Here is a 24084-nt window from a genome sequence, read left to right as displayed (position 1 = left end):
GGCCAGCAACTTCCTCCCTTTGTGGGAGCTCCCTGCGTACCCGGGGTTAGGGGTTGGGAGGAGCGACCGAGTGACGCAGTAGCCTTCCCAGCCAATCCGAGATGGGGAAGGGAGGCCGAGAAGGAAGCGGATCCGCTGCCGCGCAGCTAAACCGCATCGAAGTATCCTCTTCGTCTCCCTCCGCCGCTATAGGGGCCTAAGCGGGAGCGGCTGGGACGGCGTCACTGAGAGGGCTGGGGGCGGAAGTGGAGGCGGAGGGAGACAGTGTCGACCGCAGGGCCTTGGGCTCTCGCGCCGAGGCTCTGGTGGGCGCGAGGCAGGGGAGGGGGAGGAGGAGGAGCCCGCGGCCCGGGCGGCGGCGGCAGCGGCGGCGCCCGACTTCCCCGTAGGGCCCCGCCTCGGAGCGGGCTGCGGTGGAAGAGAGGAGGAGACTGAGGAGCAGGATGGCGGCCTCGGCCCTGTATGCCTGCACCAAGTGTACCCAGCGCTATCCGTTCGAGGAGCTCTCCCAGGGCCAGCAGCTCTGCAAGGTCCGTGGGCGCTGGGCGGCGGGCGGGCGGGGTTTCCTTGGTCGGAGCCCGAGGGAGCTGGGTGTCCGCTGCACTGCAGCCCGGCTCTTTTCGCCGGCGCCTTCGGAGCTTGGAGCTCTCCTCAGCCGGGACCCCTTTATCCGAGGACGTGGGCATCAGATGGGAAAGGCCCCTGAGAGGAAGACCAAATTTTGCCCTCTTCCAAGGCGTCCCAGGAGGGGGCCGGGCCCCAACAACATTCAGGGGTCTCAGGGGTGGGGCTGAGTGAGGAGGCAGCCACCTGTCTATGCCGCAGAGACCCTGGGGTGGAGATGTTTTCATCTCGGTTTTCTGCTTGGTCTGTCCTCTCCTTCCACCGGGAGGCAGGGGACGGTTTTTGCACTTTCTTGCTAGGAACCTGAAGCCGCAAAGCTGATGGCATCCTTCTTCCCTGTCCAGGAAAGCGAAGCGACTGGTTTGGGGACAGAATGCTCTATGATTTGGAGCTCCTCCCATCCCATTAAAGCCGGGATGCTGTCTGTGAGCAACGGTGCAAAATATTAAGTAGTTTCACATTTAACCAACCCTTGAAATCGGCCCTGACAGCTTTCTTAATTTATTTGTAGCATTACCCCCACATCAAATAAAGACAAAGACACCTATGCCTTCCCTAAGGAAGTATGCTGTAATTGACCACTTACATGATAAATCACTCAATTGGGTCCGTTGGGGGACAGGTATTGTTGATGTTTTAGAGATGTTTAGGTTGTGTAATAATCTTCTACCGGAAAAGTGAAATTTGGGACTTTGAGATAGATACTAATATATTGTCTTATTACAGGAATGTCGGATTGCGCATCCTATTGTAAAATGTACTTACTGCAGATCAGAATTTCAACAAGAGAGGTTTGTATACTGAACAGTTTTTGATTGTTAAAGACAGCACTGTCTGTAAGGAACACTTGGGGGTTGTCGTCCCGTATTTGTATTAAAGTGTTCTTAAATGATGGTTTAGCTTCTTAAATTTTAAGTTGTAAACCGTTTATGTGTGGTGAGAGAGACCGTGTTGCCAAAAAATGGTCTTTTTGTCACCTAGACTTCAGTTTAGACATGAAGAGAGGGAGAATAAATGATTGCATGGAAAGTGTACAGCTTTGCTGTCAAAAAATGGAAATACAAACAGTTACTATGAAGCTTAAAAAAAAAAAAAAAAGACAAAACATCAGTGATGACATGGACATGAGGAAAGGTCTCTAATATTACCAACTACCTTCCAAGGGTGAAATCTAGTAACTTGTTACCAGTAGAAGAACAGTACATACTTTTTAAGAGGGTGATTCCTGTTAAGGATCGGGGCACATACAAGAGAGTAGCCTAAAGAGAAGGACAAATAATTTCTTCATGTGTGGATCCTGGCATCATCCTAGTGGACAAGACCCTGAGGAAGGTTAGGTAGGCACGGAGATGTGATGCTGTCCATAAATGGTGGCAAACGTGAAGATTTTGGAACTGGATAGAAAACACGAGGATTTTGGGGGGTTTTGTTTTCTATACCAAGAAATATATGATAAAAATGTATAAAGACATTTATCTAAAGTTAATGAATAAGGACTGAATTTGGATAATACACATCCCTAAAAAGATCTTTGGTCTATTTTAGAGTAAGTTTTAAGAACTACTAAAGCAAACAGTCAGATCCAAACTATATTTGCTTTAGTCCAGTGGTGTATTAATTACCTCAGCTATGTAAATTTGCTCATCTATATTCAATTCCTTTTCAGCAAAACTAATACAATATGTAAGAAGTGTGCTCAAAATGTGAAGCAATTTGGCACAGTAAGTATGTCTTACATTTTTATATTTTGTTATTGTTACTAGTCAACATTTTTCACAAAGACAGACCTTGTAAAAAATATGTATTGCTATGTCCTTAAACATTCAACACATTTCTGTAGATAGTCTCATTGGAAGATGACAACATTTAACAGTCATTTTATGGACATGTGTATATTGAATTTGATCGTGAACTTTATGGTTTTATTCCATAAAGACTCAAACATAGCACACAAACTTTTCATTATGGAGAACCCACTTATCTAAAGTTTGCATAATCACACTTTTATCCTCTCTTCAGAACCTCTGACAGTTTTTACATAACAGCACAATTAGGCATTTATTCACAAAATCTTGACATTATTCTAGAAGACATTTTGTGTTATGTTTATATTACAGTCATTAGTATAGTAAAGTCATGGTTACCCAAAGTGCTGGCCTTAAGTTTCTGTAAAATCCTGAATTGTCTTTTGAATATCAAAGAAAATCAAGATATGTTTATCATAATTTAGGTTGAGTATGGTTGTGCCAGTTCTTAAGTTGAAAGCTCACATATAATATATATTCTTTTCATCATCTTTACCTGTAGATGAAGAAGTTGTTAAGTGTTTTTTTTAATAAATGAAAGAGTAATTAAGCTAACCAGGATATGAAATTAGTTCATTCTCCTAAATGCTGAATATAGGAAACTTTTGTATCAGTATGTACCTTTATTTTCAGTCTTCGGGATCTTTGTCACATGTAGCTTTTATATTATATGATATACTATTCAGTCATAAATACATTTCCATGATCTTATGTAACTATTTAATAGAGTTAAGAAAAAGTTGCATGACTCTAAAAATAAATGTTCATACATAAATAGGAAACATGATAAATGTTGTTAAATATGAGAGGGCGACATACCTGACAAAATTTTTTTACTTGTTTCCTTAATTAGTCCCATAAATATATTGTATACTGGTCTATGTTTTACTGAGCAAATGTAGTAAAAGTGTGTATCTGTTTTTCAGCCTAAGCCTTGTCAATACTGTAACATAATTGCAGCATTTATTGGTACAAAGTGTCAGCGTTGTACAAATTCAGAAAAAAAATACGGACCACCTCAGACCTGTGAACAGTGCAAACAACAGTGTGCTTTTGATCGAAAGGAGGAAGGAAGAAGAAAGGTATTTATAGTATGATATCTTCTGAGAATTAACTAAAACACCACACAGGTGGGAAGTTATTGTGATGAATGCACTAATACCTGATGTGTCCTTTGGGTCCCTGAAGACAAATAGTTAGATGGAAGAGTAGGGACAGTGCATTTTCTTCTTGTTGCATCACGTACAATGTGTGTTGATTAGTTGAGATTACTATATGTTGAAACAATATTCTCTGATGGCTGTTCTGTACCATTTGGTCATCCAACGTCTTGTTCAGAATTACTAATTGCTTTTAAATCCTTTCAGCTACTTACCCTTTTGCTGGTTGCATGAAATTGCTGGTGTGAAAAAATACCTGATGGCACATTAACATATGTAATTCAAAGTTAGTCTTGTGCCTTTTGATTCGGGGCTTAGTTTTCAACCATTGTTTGTTTTTCTCTACCTACAGTGACTTAAAAAGTATGTGTATGCCTGTGGCATTCCTCTGCTGATCAGCATTCACACAGGCCTCCTGTTGTCTGTCAATTTCAGTTGATTTGGAGGATGACTGTCTCTTTGAGAAGCAGGTTCCTCCCCAGGTTCCTCCACAGCAGTATTTGTACCCTAGTTGTAAGACATGTCCCTCCACCACTTACTGTGTGAACAAGTAGAAGAAAGAAAATTTTTTTTCTACAGGTTTAGTCTTAATTTTGGAAAAAAGTCTCTTCCCTTCCCGCTTGACACATGTGCAGTTGATCCTCATTATTTGTGGTAGTTAGGTTCTATAAAGTTGCTGCAAACACTGAATTAACGAATATTGAACTATTGCTCCTAAGGGGGCAGTACAGGATTAGGTTCTTGCCTGTGGTCACAACGTTGTGATTAGTTGATCAATACTTAATCTTGTTTTGTGAATACTTCTCTTCAAAGATATCTTACTTGATATAAATTGTTGTTTGATTAAATGAAGTCATGGCAAACGCACTATATGCCTGAATGGAGTTTATCCAACATGTGTATTTTCTACATAAGGTACATCACAGCCTTCTCGTGCTAAAGAGCACTATACATCACTTCAACACTACACTTGGGGTTCATTGTAAGCAGTGGAATCATCAATAGAAAGCACAAATGCAGAAAACATGGCACTAGATAGACCATGCAAAGGACACTTGTTTATGGTATAAGAGCTGAAAGAAGGCAGCAGAGTGTCACCTTGTTAAACTTCAGCAGGGAACATTTGCTCTCCGGCTACAGAAATTTCTTGCTGCTGTGTGCATGTTCACGAATGATCCCCAAAGCACTGTAAGTTGATTTGGGGATTACAGATAAATTTTAGCAAGTAGGTTGTGAATTTGCAAATAGGAACCTGCGAATAATGAGAATCAACTGTATATGTCATTTGAGCTCTCCTTGTTTCCAAAACTAACAGTTTTCACTGTGGTGGGAACTACTGTGTCATTTAGTAAATACACAGTGAATTAAGAATTCAGGCCAGTGCTTAGGTAAGATCTTTGAAGCACATTATCAATTTATGCTTTTTTCCTTGTAATAAGAAAAGTTTCTCCAAATTAAAAAACACTTCAAAACTAATGGAGGTCCATATATCATCCTCACCAATTTTATGATATGCCAAACAAGCGTTTTCTGAAGTTTCAGTGAAGTCTAATTTTATTTCCATTTTGCAACAATCTCAGTGTGTGTGTGTAAGAGAGAACACGAGTGTGCACACAGGAATTGAATAGTTTATCTTACCTGCTTTCACTTATACTCAGTTTAGAGGTACCTTTAATACAAGTATTTTCTTTAAAAAGGTTGATGGAAAGTTATTATGCTGGCTCTGTACTTTATCATACAAGAGAGTTTTACAGAAGACAAAAGAACAGAGGAAGAGCCTGGGATCTTCACATTCAAACTCATCTTCTTCATCTCTTACTGAGAAAGACCAGCATCATTCAAAACATCATCACCACCATCATCACCATCACCATCGTCACAGCAGTAGCCATCACAAGTAAGTACTTTGAAGTCATGTTTTCTAAAATCCTCTTGGCATTTTAATGGCGTATATAAGTGTTTAACTTTTTGCAGACACTAGTTTCCGTTGTACATAGTAAGCATCTTGAGTTTAGGGCTTTTTCCCTACTTTATTCAGTGTACAGGCATACCTTGTTTTATTATATTTTCCTTTATTGTGTTTCATAGATACTGTTTTTTACTAATTGAGAGGTTGTGGTAACTCCTGTTGAGCAAGTCTATGGGCAGCCATTTTCCAACAGCTTTATCTCATGATCTGTGATCAGTGATTCATAACTTGCTGAAGACTCAGATGGCATTACCATTTTTTTAGCAATAATATTTTAAAGTATGTATATTGTTTCAGATGTAATGCTATTGCACACTTAATAGACTATATAGTATGGTATAAACATTACTTATGTGCAACTGGGAAACAAAAACATTTTATTTGACTTGCTTTATTGCAATATTCTTTTTATTGCATGGTCTAGAACTGAACCCACAGTATCTTTGAGGTAAGCCTGTATAAAATTATACACAGGAGTGTGTTTAGCTGTTTACCATAAAAATATAGGTAGGGCATTAAAGAATTATTATATAAAATTATGATCATTTGAAGTCAAAATACAAGTAAACCAGAGTTAGTTAATGCTTCATTGGTTTATGTTATCAAAGGCCTCAATATTCTTTTTTTGTTTAAATAATTGTTAGGATTTTACTTGTAAAAATGTTTACAGTTATAAATACAAATCACAGTCATATGGAGTTATGTTTATCAGTTATCATTAATTTGTAACTTGTTTTAATTAAACCAGTGACTAGGATACATACGTTCAATGTTTTTGCAGAACAAATTATAAGACTCATTTGTGATCATGATAGAAGCATTCTAAATCGTGAAGGTTCCAAAAGTGTATGAAAAATAATCTCTTAAACTAGTAGTACTTTGTTCTTTTTCAAAACACATAGGCAGGAATTCTGTTTGAATATAAACTGATTTTTTTTTAATTTTTTTAATGTTTTTATTTATTTTTGAGAGAGAGACAGAGCATGAGCAGGGGAGGGGCAGAGACAGGGGGAGACATAGAATCTGAAGTGGGCTGCAGGCTCTGAGCTGTCAGCACAGAGCCCTACACGAAGCTTGAACTCACAGAGTGAGATCATGACCTGAGCTGAAGTCGGACGCTCAACCGACTGAGCCACCCATGCGCCCCTAAACTGATTTTTAAAATGCCTTGGGAGGAAAAAGTTATATTGTAGTAATATGTGTGTAGTATAAAGTTGTTTGAACTGTGGTTTTAGTCTTCATGGAAAAATCAAGAGTATTACAACATAAATACAAATCAAAATGGAAAAAACAGTGACATGATAACCAATTTTTGGAAGAATTTATTTTTCACCAGAATTCTCTGTGAGTCTTTAAAGGTCTAGATAGGTAAAACATAAATTCATTTATAGCAAATTGATGCCTACAACATTTAAGAATACGTGATATTTTTAGAATATAATATAGTTCTAATAGACAGATTTGATTTTAAATTATAGGCAAGCATTTATTACGAGGTTTTATTGAGGTAGTGATGTTCAGTCGCATTTTTTCCACTTGCCTTACCCTGTCATCGTGCTCTCTGGATGTCACAATAGTGGAGTGCGTAGTGACTTCTAATCTGGCTATTCTGAAGAAATCTTACGGTGTTTCTGTCAGAATATCCCAGGGAACAAAATGAACATCTTTTTTCTGCTCTTTTAAGAAAACATATGACAAAATAACTGTCATAATGATATATTCCTGAAACTCAACTGAAGCATCCCTTTCCTTTGTCCTTTATAAATTTTTCTTCGCATGTGATAGGACACACTGAGAGTATGTTTATAAAGATCATTCTGTGACAGTAACTTCATCTTTTGAAAAAATAACAGGTTTCAAAAGTAAAGGTAATAAGGATGGTATTGACCTTTAATTTTTTTTTTCCTTTTTATTGCTTAAGAAATAAAAATACTGTTTTGTATTTGATGGACATAGACCATTTGCTGAGTAGGCAGTCCGTTTGTGAGATCCTATTTTAAGTTCACTAGATTGGAACAATTATGAGGAGCATACATGTTGTAATATATAGTAATGGGTGGGGTTAGAGGACAACAAAAACAGATCAGTCTGGATCCAGGAATGGCCATCTCAGAAAGCAAAGTTGAGAATTCCAAGTGTTTTCCTTAAATCATTATTAATGTGATTATTCTCACATTATTAATGTGATTGGAACACACCAACTGTTCCAGATCACTTGGAGATCTGGATAGTGCTATTCATGTGTGGCTATATGGTTTGCTAATGCTTATAATTAAATTTGTAAAAGAAATGGCAACTGAATTCCTCAGTAGGGTTGCCATTTATTGCCACAAATAAAGAGTAACTCAGGTTTATAGAATTACGGCATTATTTCTCCAACTTGGTATTTATCTTATGACTGATTCTAAAGAACATAGTCTGACTTTTTCTTTTTTTACTTTTGCTTTAAAAACGTCTACAGCTACAATAGTGGATTTTATACACACAAATGTATATACGTATTTGTATTTATTGTATATACACAAGTAGTGTATGAAGTGCTTTTATGTACGTAAACTCATTTAAGTCTCATACACTTATAAGGTATATATCATACCATTTTGCAGATGAGGGAACTAAGGCTCAGGAATTTTAAGTAACTGGCAAAATGTCACACAGCCCAGGTCTTCTCTAACACCTTACATGGTATAAATATGTGGCATCTGGTACATAGGAGATGCTCTATTCACAAATCAATAAACGAAGGGTTAGTGCAGGATTGGCTGATACACAAGTACAGGAGAAAAGCATGTAGGATTCATAGTGAATTATAAAGTGGTTATTAGTGTTATGGCATATTGGGAAAGAATTCATAATACAGCATTTAATTGTAAGTAAAAGTAAAATTCGTTTTTATTGTGAAACTTCTCAGTTTTTTTCAGCATGACTGTTCCAGAGTACTGACCAGAGAAAGATCTAGAGACTTTGGAAAGGGTTCTAAGGAAAACTAGGAAAGAAACAAATTAAGACATTTCTTGGTTCAAGTTGACACACTGTTCTGAGCAACAGGAGTTACTCCAAAGGAGAAATCTTCATACAGAATTATTAAGAAGGCCTTAACTTTAGAGATCAAATATTTTCTGTCTGAAGTAGTAAGGGCAGCCTAAGTATGATGACTGTCCTACTTTATAACTGTAGAACCTTATCCTGGTGAAGAGAATTTAATCCCTATAACTGTACCTTTGTTAAAGAATTTAAGATGGGTAGTACTTGCTTGATTAGAAGTTATCTCACTAGAATGTGATTTATTCAACATATATTATCTTAGTTTGAAAACTTAAGTATGTCTTCTCTGAATAAAAAAATTCTAAACCTGTGTAATTTGAGTCCATTGGGAAGAATGCTGTTAAGCATAGATGTATTAAATAAATGTTGTTGTTAGATGTCATTTATGTATTTTTCAGAATCAGCAATCTGAGTCCAGAACAAGAGCAGGGACTGTGGAAACAGAGGTAAATATGTTAACATATTTTCTGAAGTATTTTGAGACGTATTTTCTTTTTAACGTGACTTCCCTTTAACTTTGTTACTTACGCTTTTAAAAAATCGATGATCGGTAATATTTTAGAGGAAGAAGAATTATCAGGTGCTGCCTCTGCCCTTTTTACTCTAATTATTGTTATCAATGTTTGATTTCAGCCATAAATCCTCTGCAGCAATTCAGAATGAAACTCCAAAGAAAAAGCCCAAATTGGAATCTAAGCCATCTAACGGAGATAGGTAAAAATGAATTCCTTTAGCGCTGTGAAAATTCAAGTTAGTTGAACAGTTATGGTTGATTGCCAGCTATTACTAGGTAAAAGAATAGAAACATGTATCTTCTACATTGACTTTTTTGAGTCACCTAGAAGAGTAACCATAATCCGTTAAAAATTTTAACTTAATTTTGGCAATAAGCAAGTGGCACTGAACTGTTGTTCTATTTGGGGAATAAATTTGGGTTTTGAAAAAAGAAAAAAAAGGAAAACATCTGAATAGAACATTCTATTTATCTTAATTATTCTTCAGTGAAACACAAATCTAATGTGATATTTTAAATTGACCTGCTTGGAAAATGTATTTAAATTTAAAGTATTAGGAGCGTGAGTTTGTTTTAGTTCATTAGCCAAAAGTTTGCTGATGTTACTGTACAAATTGGCTGCCTATTGCTTTACACTAGAAGTATTGACCCCCTAAAAGCTAATACTGAATTATATTTCTGCAGGTGTATGTAATGTGTGCCATTAGTAAGGTAATTTGCCAGTTGCATCCATTTCTGTCAGGTACATATTTTTTTGCATTAGCCTTAAGGATGTTTGTGGAATTGTCTAATTTATGCAATTTGAACACCTGCTAATTTTCCTTCTACTTCATTTAACTGTGTTTTACTTTTTTCTTTTTAGTAGCTCTATAAATCAGTCAGCAGATAGTGGGGGAACAGACAATTTTGTCCTTATAAGTCAACTGAAAGAAGAAGTGATGTCACTTAAACGTCTCTTACAGCAGAGAGACCAGACCATTTTAGAAAAAGATAAAAAGGTAAGGACATGGTTCATTGAAGCCTGGTAAGATTTACATCTTGACTTTTGCTGGGTAATTGCAAATTTTATTAGACTTCAATAACTTGGTAATGTTTATTGTGTATGATTCTTACGAGACACATTACAGAAGCCAAACTGGAACATAAGCCATCTAGTGAAGATAGGTAAAAATGGTCTTTCAGAATTTTAGTTGTAAGAATTAACTGAGGGCTAATTAGAATTGTAATATTTGAACATTAGTTTTTACTAAACCTGTAGTGTAGAAATAGGCCTGATGTCTTCATTTGGAAATGACATGTAAATGAAATATTATGTGAATTCTTACGATTTAAGAGGGTAGTTGAGTCTTTGACATACTAATCATGTATGTATTTCACTCCAGATCAAATAACTGGTGAAAAGTAGTCCAAAGGGAATTTCCTGTGTGGTAGTCAGTGATTAGAGTTAGGTGTCTAAGATCATTTTATAGGAAGTAAATGTATTTATTAGGACTTTGTTTATCAGTTAGATTAAGAATATCAAATATATTGTCAGGTTAGTGAAAAGTTATAACACTTTTTTTGTGTGAACTTGAACAGAATGGTTTCACATCTTTGGTGCTCAGTTTTTTGTTTTTTTTTTTTCATTTTAAAAATGGGAATATTGATACCATCTCATGAGATAGTTGTTACAATTACATGAAAGTATGAAGTACTAACAGCTCCTGCCACATGTTGAGTGTTCATAGCTGCTGTTATTGATGCTGGGTCATCTTTGAGGGCAGAACCTATTTTTGTACTTGTTTATACTCTTAGACTATCTAATTTGACTTACTTCAAACATCTTATGCAATAGGAAAACATTAAACGTATTCCTTTTAAAATTGTGAACAAGACACGATTATAAATATGTGTATGAATTATCGGTCTCTGAGTATCCATAGTGTTGCTTGAATCTGAACTTTTTCCTTTGGCATTTCACAACTTTTGTGTTACAGTTTTCCTATGCCATGATGGTTAGTAGTTTTAAGTTTATCTTAATACATTTGGACCTTACTTTAAGCAAATTCAGTATATGAAATTTAGAATTGATGTAAGATTGAAAATAGGATAGTAATGATTGTCATATTTTTTATGGTTCTTTTAATTAGCAAAATTTTTGAATTACTGAGCTTTTATGGAAATTTATTTTATGCACAAAATCTTAGAGACATTGCTATTGCATAAAGATTTATCTGTATTAATCTAGGTAAAAGTTGAATGAAATAGTAAGTTGACTATAAAACATTCCAAATGAATTGTGGAATTTTGACTGTTTGAAATTTTTTTTCCATAGCATGACTCTTGTATGTAAGTGCACTTTGTTGGAAGTTTTCTGCTTTTGTTAGCATTCCTTTTTTTTACAAAAACACTAACAGGAAAGGAAATAATAGTGTCCTAAGAAACATAATAATTCTTAGCCTAAAATAACTACATATTTGCTATTTTTTCTTATGATGTAAATGTAAGATAACCAAGGCGTTTTCTTGAATTTATTTCACTTTATTCAGTGACTTCTAGAGCTAGCCATGTACTAAATCATGAGGATTCAAAGATGAATAAATAAATAAGACCTGATTCTTATCTTCCATAAATTCATAATCTGAAGGCAACACACAGTGGAGTGACAAGAATAATTATCTTAGCTGATCTGATGTGAATTGACATTTCAGAACAGGAATTCCTTTGTTAATGTAGAAAACAGAGAGAGAATTCAGTTATTCTTTGAATTTGGCAAAAGCAAGGGCTTTTATTCAGACAATAAGAATATAATACACCATGATTCCTTTCTCTTTTTGCTGTTACACATCTTTGAGGTTACTGGCTAATTACAAAACAGAAGTGCAAACCTTTAAAGCTCATGTAATGAAAACCATTTGAAAATAACCAGAAGTTTTCTTCTCCATGGTTCTGATAACGAAATGATAAAATATGGACTTATTTTTTTAGTTTGAGCTCATAAATATCTTGTATTTTTATGTATGCCACTGATACTTAAGAAAAGAATGTAGCTTTCTCAAACCACTGACTTTTTCTTGAATTTGTCTAATTTAGCCAAAATTTTAAAGTAACTCCCTTTTCTTTCTCATTCCGTGTTAGTTGTATTTCTGTGCTTTGTTCTTAATTTTTCTTCAAGTCTTAGGTGGTATTAGATACATAATTCTGGACATAAATTTTAAAGTAAAAGCAGTATAGCTTATGGTTGATAGAACCATTCCTCTTTGTACTTCACCCAGTGTGAAACCTTCCTTTTTGTTCATGAAAGAATATTTTAACCTGAAACCACTTTTAACATTTAGTTTGCTTATGTATAATATGAAGTATGTTGTCATTGAAGCATTTTTCCCCGGTATTGGCCATTAAACGTTTTTGTTGGCATAGTAGGTGCCAAACTCTATGTCCAGTGAAACCATCTTTAAATTGAAACAAAAGAGGCATCTTCTCAAAAGTTTTACTGACAGTTTGGTATTATCTTACCATTAAAATACACTGTACTAGCTTTCATTTCACAAAACAAATTCTAAATAGGTTATAAGACTCAGGAAACTGCTAACATTTTCCACTTCTGTAATGAATTGTGATTTTATAATGAAGTATGTTGAAAATGTGTTTGTGCATGTATATATATTACACTTTCATACACACATATTTATGTATATATGCTTGTTTATCTCTCAGCTAACCGAACTAAAAGCGGACTTTCAGTATCAAGAGTCAAATTTGAGAACAAAGATGAACAGTATGGAAAAAGCTCACAAAGAAACTGTGGAACAACTTCAGGTAAATAACATTTATGTAAACTGTTAGGCAAGGAGGGCTAACCTTACTTATAATTAATAGTGTAATATCTTGGACTGGTATTGGTGTCCCTATTTTAGGTGTATTTGGTGCTTTTTCAACTTTAATCTTGGTTTTATAATACTTCTTAATCCTGCTCCCCTTAAGTGTTATTGCTTGAAATCACTTGATAGGGGATTCAGTCTGTTAATTCTGAAAACTTCTGTCTAAACTTGATACAGGGTTTTCAGACGAGGATACCGATGGAGTATGTTCAATTGATCATTGGGTGAAAGCAAAAAATTAAAAATTGGATTCATGAAACTAAGGTGAAAATAAGGTCTTTAGTACGTTTTATAAGCATTCTTCCTGTTTTCTCCCAGATAATGGGAGGTGGGCATACAAAACCAATTCTTAGGGACCTCAAGTGGAGGAAATTTATGCCACATGCAGTGATGAAAGGCAAAAGAGTGCACTTTAACCTTCATACTGATGTTCAAGGTGTTCAGTAGGATTCTGCTGTGTGCCGCAGTGGGCAGCTTCTAGTGATCTAGGCCAAGGCCAGCCTCAAGATAAGCATACTCAGGAGGATTTCAGTGTATGTACAACTGAATGGTGAAGCCAAGGGTCCCCATAGTGACAAAGATGGCAGTATCTGATATCCGGCATGCAGAGATGGAGAGCATCCAGCAGGGACACGGATTATTCCCTTATTTAAGCCTTTTTTAAGCCTTTTTGCACCTAGGTTTTGTAAATTTAGAAATCAGACCACACTAAATTAATTACATGTTCTGTTGATTTATAGATTCTGACGTTTCTAGAATTAATCTTTGGGTAACAGGGTTTTTAAAGTTCAGTAGTTTTAAGTCATAAAAGCATAGAGGATGCATGCCAGCTCATAGACTGCAGATGGAAAAGTGCAGCTTCAGAAGGAAAGGATTAATACTGCCCTGGGTTTTTAATCATTGTAGCATCAGGGTAAATGTGCTGTTCCTACCTTTTGGTTTGTAATTCCTCATACTTCTTTGAAGGTAGCTTAAATTGAATAAAATTGTAAAGTGCATCTAGGAACCTGCTGAAATTTGAGTGATAGCCCTAGTCTTAATGCTTACATTAATGATCTTACAAAGAGTTTTAAAGGGAAACCTTGTGTGCAACCTAGCACATAGTAGGCACTCAAATAATTTGTTGAATGAGTGTTGATTTATGGAAATGTCCATCTGCCCTCTGTCCTGAGAAATTACCCATATGATTAGGGTTCTTCGTACATTATCATCCACCAGCAAATATTTGCTTTATGGTATTCTTAGTTTTCTCATTCAGTTATTAATACTGAATGATAACCTGGCAACAGAAGCTGTTGATAAATTATAAAATGATAAAACTTAGTACTTCTCAGTGTTCAAAATAGCAATTTGTTGTTTTATTTTCCTGCTGTAAGCACAGAGGACCTTCTTTTTGACATCTTAGTCTGATTGGTATCTTAAGCCTAACTTTTCTTGGTCGGTTGCTGAGGTTTATATAATAGAAGAGCAATTGATGTTTATATAGAAGCATGACGTTTCTAACATGATTTTACATAAGCTGTCTTATTTGCTCTTTACAGTAACTTTGAGTTCCCATTTTACAGATGAAATGGTGGTCATATAATTAATCAGAACTGACGTAGAAACGTACATCTTCTGATTCAGATTAAACTGTACTTTCTCCTGTGTTCCCACCAACTCGGGTCACTCAGGTTTCTGTTTAATCCTTGTTATCAGACCACTTCCCTATATCTTTTGTGTTACTGCTGGAGACATTCTGTTACAGTTGTATGCCCTCTTTTAACTGTACTCCCTTCAACCATGTACGAGTAGGGTTTTCTGCCTAGGTGTGTAAATATAGTTAACTATTTTTCTTATCTTTTTGTAATAAAATACTGAACCTGTAGCAGAAGACTTACTTTGTTTTAATAATTCTCAAAACATTTTTAATTATCAAACCTGGGAAATAAATCAGTGAGCGTCACAAGGCAAAATTATGCAAAATACCAAAATAAACAACCTAAGTTGTCTAAAAAGACTACCAAATAAAAAATTCTACCTTTTGTTGAGGAGCTAATAAAGGGAGAAAGGGAACAAGCTTTGAGTGCCTACTATGTATCAGCCTCTGTGTTAGGCTCAGTGTTTTATATATTTGGTTAGTTATTTCAACTCCTCTCGGGGTGGTGACATTTCTGTTTTACATATGAGAAAATAGACTGCGAGTTTTTGTAACAAAATCTGTATGATTTCAGATAGTCTTTCCTTTAGGCTAGTGTTTCTAAACATTTTTAGCTTAACTTGTTAAGAGTCTTAAATGATTTTTTTCAGGGTGCATAATAAAGAAATAACATTAGGATAAAAATTTTAAATGCATACATATTTAAGTGTTGCATTATAAAATGTTTTAATGTACCTAAATTAGAATAATACACATTTGGGCTTGTCTCCATTTAACAACTGATGCACTATTTATTTTTCTTAAAGGCTTTTTTCTTGCATAACTTATCAGCAACTAAGTTTATTAGTGATGTGATTAGGAGACTGAATATATAAAGGCAAAGTGAAAATTAGCTGCTAAAAAATTAAAAGGAAGAACTGCTTTCAACACTTAATGTTCTTGTGTTTCATACTTAGAATATGAAAATTATGAACTCTTTTTGTGTTTGCTTCTCATTGATGACTGAGGAAAGATAATTCAAATATTAACTTTTTAATGATTTGGTATGTCAATATAAAAGGCTTTGCATAAAGAAAACGTAGATCTGATGGCAATCTCTTTGAGGCACATCTGCAAACATAATTTTCTTTATGTCCTTCACTAATCTGTATTTTAAATTTTCTGTTAAGATTTCTGTTCTTAGCAAGAGTCTATTATAATTATAAGATACATAACATGTAGCTAACAATAAAAAGAAAACAATTTGAAACTAATAACAGTGGCTAAGACTGGTCAGCCGAGTAATAAACCAGTTGATCATTGGTATACTCACTTGACTTACCACTAACTACCAGACATTCTCATTATTTGTCTTCTGAGTTTCTCAAACTGTTTAATTTTAAAGGAAAAACAAAAATCCTTTTAAATTCTTTATGATTTTCTAGATTTCATATTGAAATTGAATTTGAAATTGAAACTCTTAATTACCATCTTATTTAACAACTGTTAGAGAAATGCTGTATATGCAGTTGAACATAAAAATGATTAGATGCGCAAATACGAGATAGTTCTATGAATATTTGCATTTAGGAGGTAATAGGTATTAATTGGGGAGAGTTTGGTTGAAGAAAAGTGGGGGAGTGGAGGTACAAAGCTTGGAAAAGGTGTATGTTTCATGAAACTGGTTTAAGATGGGACACAGAGAAGGGGGCAGGGTGTTCTCTTGCCCTACAGAGGCCAAATTAGAGAAGATGAAGCACCGAGGTTAAAAAGTATATCTAGGTAATAAAAAATCTTGAGATTTGTGAAGGAGAATAAATGGTATTCCTCCCTAAACCAGAGAAAAAAATTTGTTCTTAGGGCAGTGCTCAGACTCTAGTCCACTGTCAACACTCTCCACACTTGGGCTGAAAAACTCCAAAGGTATTTGATTATGAATGTATTTGTAGATATGGAGGGCCCTTATTACCTGTGCTTCCACAGTTAAGAGAGGCAAAGGCAGTCAATGTGAAAATACTCACTTGAAGGTCGTCCCTCCTTACACATTCCTCCTCACTAAACACTGGTGATTGTCATAGTGCATTGTTTCAAGGACAGTGTCTTTGTCAGTGGTCTGTGGAACGTTTGCATGATGTGCACAAACAGTTCAGATTGAGGGCAAAGTGAAATTTTGAATCTTTGAAAAAAAAGTTTCAACCTTTCACAAATCTGAAAACAGTGATGGTGTGTAAATGTTCAAATTACGTCAAAACCAGTACCAAATGACTGTTAGGGCAATTAAAGGAACACAAATAAGATCAGACAGGGTGCTTCAAAAAAATTGTTTGAAGAGCATTAGGTTGAGAAAATTGGCAAAGTGATAAAGAGTGAATATTTTTGCAAAAAGGACCTCTTATGCTTATTCTATAAATAGGTAAATATATGAAAAATTTTGTACAGTTTTTGGGCAGTATTCCTCCCAAATCATCACTTGAGTCATTACAAAATTTATTTTCATTGTTTTCATTTTACATCTAGATAAAGATGTAAAATTTAGATATTTAAATGTAAATATCTCATTTACATTTAGATAAAGAACTAAATATGTTTTCCTTATTTAAAATTTGGCCCTCTTTTAAATGGATTCACTCTGAGTTGCCTTTTTCTAACTGATTTTATCTTTGACATTTACATTGACATTTTACAAAGGGGGGTGATAAACCAATCTAAAATTTTCCTTCTCCATATCCAACATTAAAGAGATGAACCTAAATATACTAATTCTTTCATTTATTTTAAGTGCTTCAATGAAATCTTGTTCTATAAGTGAAAAGAACAGCATTAAATAAGTAGTATTCTTCAGTGTGACTTAATATTTCAAGCATTTTTCATCTTAAATGTTTTTGTCTCCCACAGGCCAAAAACAGAGAACTACTCAAACAGGTCGCAGCATTGTCAAAGGGTAAAAAGTTTGACAAAAGTGGAAGCGTACTAACATCCCCTTGAGAAAGTAGTTTTTCATGTAGTGTTTCTGCTGAAAATGTACATTTGAAAAAAAATTCTGTGAAGCCCTTAAATTCTGTGTAGTGGAGAAATATTTTTGCACACCAAATGAATTGGCGTGTTTCCTATTCACTTTTGTAACTGATACACAGCATTTTTTAAGTTGTAAAACGTTCAAATAAAACTTCAACTGGTTTGAAGTTACTTTTTAATTATTTGATATCCAGGAACTTTTTTGCCAGCAATAGTATTAAACACTTGTAAAGGAGTGCATGAGTAGTGCTCTTTATAAAATGCAACAGGCAATAATAGATTACGGTTTTCAGAAGTCAGAGCAACAGGGTTTGGGTTGGTTTTGTTTTGTGTTTTACACTATGCTAATTTCAGATAAAAGTTTGCAATTTAGAAATACAAAAACTTTTAAACAAGGAAAATGGTGAACACTGGTTTTTTGGTAATTGTGTTTTTACTTTGCATCAACATGAACTTAGAAAATCATGGTGCTTTTATTAAATGAACTTCAGAATATATGTAAATATGTTTTTAAAAGTTACATCATTAACATTAGTTAGTAAACTGGTATTTTCATTATTCGTATAGGAATTAATGTTTATTGTACAGTATCCAAGGTAAAATGTGTTCTGTTTTGTACAAACTACTGTAGATTTTTACTTACAAGTGCCTTTTTGCCACCTAATGTTTTTATTTATAGGAATGCCGATCTTTTGTACATACAGTTTGTTTTAAAATCATGTTTAATAAATGTTTGTATATAAATGCATATGTACAGAAGCCTATTTCAAAAGGAAATCAAAGTTGTTAGTAAAATGTTTGAGTTTGCATTAAGAACTGATAATGCATATAGACTCTAGATGATTTTGTGGTTTGTGTGTGATATGAGAAGCTGTTGGTCACTGAATTCATTGAATTATGTAAAAATACTTCCCCAAAGATTTAATTTTAAATCGTTTCTGATAGAGTAATTTTATTTTTTATGTCCTATGGCTTCATGTTCATATTTTGTGAGTTACATATTTTGCTTTCTTTTTGTTTTATAAAAGTTTTTTAAAAATTTATAATTTTTCTGCAGTGGTCCATATATCTGCTTTCCCTATAATATGTGGTTATCTAAGTTAATATTTATGTACACCGTACTTGATTTGTAAGTTTAAAGCAAATCTGGAAAAATTTAAATAACTTAAATCAATCCATGATTATCTTTGAATAAATTGGAATCTACTGTAAGATACAGGCACTATTTATAAAAAAATTATATCAGAGTCTTTAAAATTGTCTATTAAAGGTTAAGGTAGGTTGGGATAGGTTATGTAAAGTTATTGACTAATTATTTTCTGATCCGGTGGTTTCCAGTCTTTAATGGAATTGATCTCCTCCTTAATAAATGCCAGTTCAGACGTTTAGTTCAATTTTAAAGCAACAGGCATTGCTAGATATACTGTATAGAGTGGAAGAGAGTGCCTTCTCTTAGGAATTTATGGGCAAGGCTAAATTTGTTTTAATTAAACTGTTATTAAATTTATTAGTTTTAAGTTGTTTTTAAACAAACAATGATTATGAATGTCACATCAAAGATCATCTTTCCTCAGAACACAGGATGATTATAATTGTTTTTAAGATAACTGGTGTTTTAGGAGATTATTCCTATAGCTTGTCATTATACATTGATACCAGATTAATTCTTTGTCCAATGTGAAAACATGTAATCTAGGGTAATTTTGAAGTAATAGCAAAAAGATTGAATCAGTCGGACTTGGAAAAATTAAATCAGTTTATTTTTATGAGCTCTTCATGCAATAATCTTCCTAAATTTAGTACTCTCAACAATGGTAGGTAATGCCTTCTTAACACAGATTTTAATGTTTGCAGGATTTGCTAAATTCGTAAGATACTCATTACCTTTCTTTAAAATTTATAACGTTTTATATTCTGGTTTCATAGCCATTTATCAGTCCACAGAGGTCATTATGATTTTAAAAATAAATTATGTAATAGTTCTTATAACTTGTTGGAGCTGCTACTAAAAAACAAGGTGCCCCTTTCCCCTTTTTTTACAAAACAGATTAAAAATTGAAAATCAGTCTAAATGATTAAGCTTTGTAAATTCCAAGGCTAAAGCCTCTTAGGGGCTTCACAGTATTTAGTCCTAATTAAATACCATCTCTCTATTCCATGACCGTATTCTATAACTTAATTTTTTTTGCAATTGTATAAACTAGTAATTGAGTCCCAGTCCTGGATCTGTAGTGTATTGACATAATGAGCTGATACTCTTTAAATGTGGACCTGTAAGGAGATACTATGGTGTGCCGTATTGTGCTTTTTAGCCCGTTTTCCGCAATTAATTAGCATTTACCAGTGAGGGTCGTTTTGGCCCAAGTTATTTATGTATTAATAGCCTGTGAATATTGCAGTCCTTTTTAGATTGTATTGGTCTCAAGATGCATTCTGCGGTGAACCTGGTAAGCTGTTCACATGTATAGACTATTGAAATACTGTACTTGTACACATCTGACTGTTGACATTTTGTACTTTTTTCTAAATCCAATATTTCACAATAAAAACTTGTCAAAAAAGTTTTGTATTAGTTTCCTATTGCTTCTGTAATAAAATACCATAAACTTAGTGGCTTAAAATAGGAAAGATGGATTCTCTTTCACAGTTCTGGATGGCCAGAAGTCCAAAATCAGTCTCACTGGGCTGATGTCAGAGTGTTGGCAGGACGGTTCCTTCTGGAGGCTCAAGGGGATAACCTGTTTTCATGCCTTTTCCAGCTTCTGGGAACTGTGTTCTTTGCATTCCTTGGCTCTTTGCCCCTTCCTCCATCTGCAAAGCCAAAAAGTGTAGCATCTTCAAGTCCCTCTACCTCTGTCATTATGTCTTTTCTCTTCAGTCATGCTCTCTCCCTTTGCTGTCTCTTATTATCCCTCTCAAGGACATCATTGAGTCCATCTGGATGATCAGGAGTCTTCCTATCTCAAATCCTTAGTCATTTCTGCACTCCTTATTGTCACATAAGGTAACATATTCACAGAGGTTAGAACATGGACATCTTAGAGGACCATTACTGAGCCTACCTGTAAGCTTCCATCTACATTTTCCCAGGATGAGGCTTTACAACAGCAGATTTGAGAGAACTGGCTGAGGCAAACATTTAGTTTTGCTGCATGTTCAGTAAGACTGCTTTCAGGTAACTCTTACTGAGATACTGAGATATTTTCAAGGTAACAATAAAGCAAATAAAGCCATAGGTAGTTATGGTTTTGCAAACTTTGGAACATGACTAAAACCAGGCAATGTTATTTGATAGAACTGAGTTAAGGATCTGATTCTTTATAGTCCAGTTGGGGAGACCATAAACATGAAAAAATATCTGGAACTTAACCTTGGTATTATAAGGTGTAATAAGAAGCTAATAGCTTTAGCAAGGGCAATGTAAGAATTGTGGTTAAGGTTAGTCTAAGTCACTGCTTTCTCAAACTTGAGCATGTATCAGTCACAGGGAGGGATGGGGGGGGCGGTTTGTGAGGCACGTGTTGCTGGGCCTCTGCCCCAATTTCTTGAGTCCATAAATCTGGGATCGGTCCCGAGAATTTACACTTCTAAGCTCCCAGGTAATGCTGATGTTTCCGGCTTAATGCCCACACTCTGAAAACAAGTGGTATATAAAACAAAGCACGAAAAGTTTTCAGGGATAACGAGTAGAGGAAATTTTGAAAAGAATTGGGGAATGAACTTGGAAAAATTACTTGGAACTACATTTTCAAGGCAGTTTGGGTAGTCTCTACTAGAGTTGGAAAGGAAGTGATGTAAGACCAGATAATTCAATGCTTTAAAAAGACTGTAGGTATCATTTTCTCCAACTGCTTTATTTTATAGCCAGGGAAGTGGAGCAGGAAGTGGTAAATGACTTGAGTACTGACTTTTATGAATGCCTTGCCATCTTCCAAAAAGAATTTGAGGTAGCTTGGCTTAAGTGACTTGTACCTAGACAGTTTGCCACACAACTGAAAACCAGTATTACAGAGATACGTGTATAGTTGTCCTGTGAGACAGAGCTAAGAGGTTATCCATTGGATGAACATCATCCATTGGATGTCAGATGGAGAAGACAAGCTTATGGGCAGAGAAAAGTCTCAATTCTAAGCAATGTCTCAGCATGTAAGGTGCAGAATTTGTTTTTTAATTGACAAGAGGATAGTAGATGACAAGCCCAGTGTTTTTTTTCTCTCCTGTTTGATTCTGGTATAACTGTGTTGGAATTTTTGTGCTAGTCACTACTTTTCAAGAAAAAAATACACGCTGAGAAGTTACATGATTAGAGGGTTGAGAACTGTATTTTGACTATAATAATTGACTTGTTTCTAAAATAAAGACCAACAGCCCTATAGAAACTGAGCCAGAGAAATGAGTAGACTATTCAAAGGGAAACTGCAAATGCTTTTTAACCATGTGAAAAGATGACCTTATTCATAATAAGAAAAAAAAATCAAAAATAAAAGTTTGTGGAGTTAACCATTTCTCACCTATAGGTTTGCAATATTCCAAACCTGACAACATACTTTGTTAACAAAATTGTAGGGAAACACACTCTCCGACATTCCTGATGGTCATTGCAAAATAGTCCTATGGAGTTTTAAGAGCTGGCAGCATTACATATATAGTTATGCTTTGACCTAGCAATCCAATTTCTAGGAATCTATCCCAAACACAGTCTTACAAAAATGAAGAGGCATATGTGCAACTCAGTTATTTGCAGTAGCAGTAACAGAAAACAATTGAAATTAAGGGATTGCTGGGGCGCCTGGGTGGCTCAGTCGGTTAAGCGTCCGACTTCAGCTCAGGTCACGATCTCGCAGTCCGCGAGTTCGAGCCCCGCGTCGGGCTCTGGGCTGATGGCTCAGAGCCTGGAGCCTGCTTCTGATTCTGTGTCTCCCTCTCTCTCTGCCCCTCCCCCGTTCATGCTCTGTCTCTCTCTGTCTCAAAAATAAATAAACGTTAAAAAACAATTAAAAAGAAAAGAAGGGATTGCTTAAAAAGAAAAAAAAACTGTATATCCATATAACGGAATCTATGTAACTGTAAAATTTACTCAGCTACTACTCAGTAGGTTGTTAAGTGAGAAAGGCAAACTAGAGGAAAGGGTGTTGTAGCATGCTGAGAAAGGGAGGGGTGTACACACATACACAAAAGTATCTGCTTATATTTTTCAAAAATTGAAACCTTAACCATAATTGTTTAAAATGGTTACCAATTAGGCATGGGGCAGAAATGTTGGAGGAGACACGGTTAGAGTCTGGAGTTCTTTGAACGTACCATGTTTCGTTGATTTGACTTTGGAGTCACTTGAATACTTTTGCAAGGTTATAAAGTAAAACCATCTTTAAAGTTTTTAAGTTTTTTATTTGAGTATATGGGACACATTAGTTTCAGGTATATAGCCTGGCGATTAAACAAGTTGATGCATTACGGTATCTATGCTCACAAGTGCAGCTTCCATCTGTCACCATACAACACTATTACAGTATCATTGACTACACTCCTGGTGCTGGACCTTTTATTCCCATGACTAATTCATTCCATAACTGGAAGCCTGTATCTCCGACTCCCTTTCACCCATAAAGTAAAACTATCTTAAAAAAACAAACAAACAAACAAAACAATTGTACCTAAATATATAGCCAGTTGGTACCATAACCACACAGAAGATTATTCTAATTGCTATAAAATGCAATAACTTGTGCCTTCTTAGTGGGAATATGTTCTAAGGTAAAAGAGGAACTGCAAAAATAGTTTTACACTGTTGACCAAAATCCTATTGTTGATGACAGTGTCAGTATTGTTATTCTGAAATTATTGCGTGGGATAAGATTTTGTGGAATAAAGCAATAATTACGGGATATTCTATTATTCCACTTGTTGGCTCAGGACTGGTGTTCTTGACTAAAGAGGTAAGAGATACAAATTCAGCAAAATCTGTGTGGTCATGTTTTTAATTAGAATTACCAGTATAAACTCAAGATATTTTATCTAAGAAAAAACAGAGATATTTGGTAGGAAAAGTATGCATCATCTTGTCATGCCAGATAGATAAAAAACTATCAAGGACTATTTAGTATGCTCTCAAAAAGACTCAGAAGCCAATTGGAAGATTGTACAATTTGCACATCAATATAGAAAATCATAGCCACAATGCGTTGAAACACTGAATAAGTTTTTTTTAAACTTTTTTTTTTTTTTAATGTTTACTTATTTTTGAGACAAAGAGAGAGCTTGAACGAGGGAGGGTCAGAGAGAGAGGGAGACACAGAACCTGAAACAGGCTCCGGGCTCTGAGCTGTCAGCACAGAGCCCGACGCCGGGCTCGAACTCACGGACCGCAAGATCATGACCTGAGCTGAAATCGGACGCTTAACCAACTGAGCCACCCAGGCACCCCAAACACTGCATAAGTTTTAAATACATGATTCAGAATGATACTAGATAAAT

At 35.2% G+C, this 24084-nt stretch overlaps 1 protein-coding gene across 2 annotated transcripts; it reads left to right on the top strand.

Moving 5' to 3' along the window:
• Positions 1-54: 54 nt before the first annotated feature.
• On the top strand, positions 55-18656 carry FAM76B (family with sequence similarity 76 member B). Of its 2 annotated transcripts, none has more exons than XM_019450154.2 (10): positions 55-530; positions 1351-1415; positions 2291-2345; positions 3356-3511; positions 5287-5486; positions 9002-9049; positions 9237-9317; positions 9983-10115; positions 12814-12915; positions 17491-18656. In XM_019450154.2, the coding sequence occupies exons 1-10, from the start codon at positions 444-446 to the stop codon at positions 17578-17580; spliced, it is 1017 nt and encodes a 338-aa protein (XP_019305699.1). In that variant the 5' UTR covers positions 55-443; the 3' UTR covers positions 17581-18656. The 2 variants fall into 2 exon arrangements, with proteins under 2 accessions (XP_019305699.1, XP_019305696.1); XM_019450151.2 differs by having other exon boundaries at positions 57-530; positions 9980-10115.
• Positions 18657-24084: the final 5428 nt, after the last annotated feature.

Source organism: Panthera pardus, unplaced genomic scaffold (assembly GCF_024362965.1).
Source record: "Panthera pardus isolate Hobbes unplaced genomic scaffold, ASM2436296v1 HiC_scaffold_12, whole genome shotgun sequence".
NCBI lineage: Eukaryota > Metazoa > Chordata > Mammalia > Carnivora > Felidae > Panthera > Panthera pardus.
The sequence above is the reverse complement of the archived record's forward strand: the minus strand, read 5'-3'. Positions and strand labels throughout refer to the sequence as shown.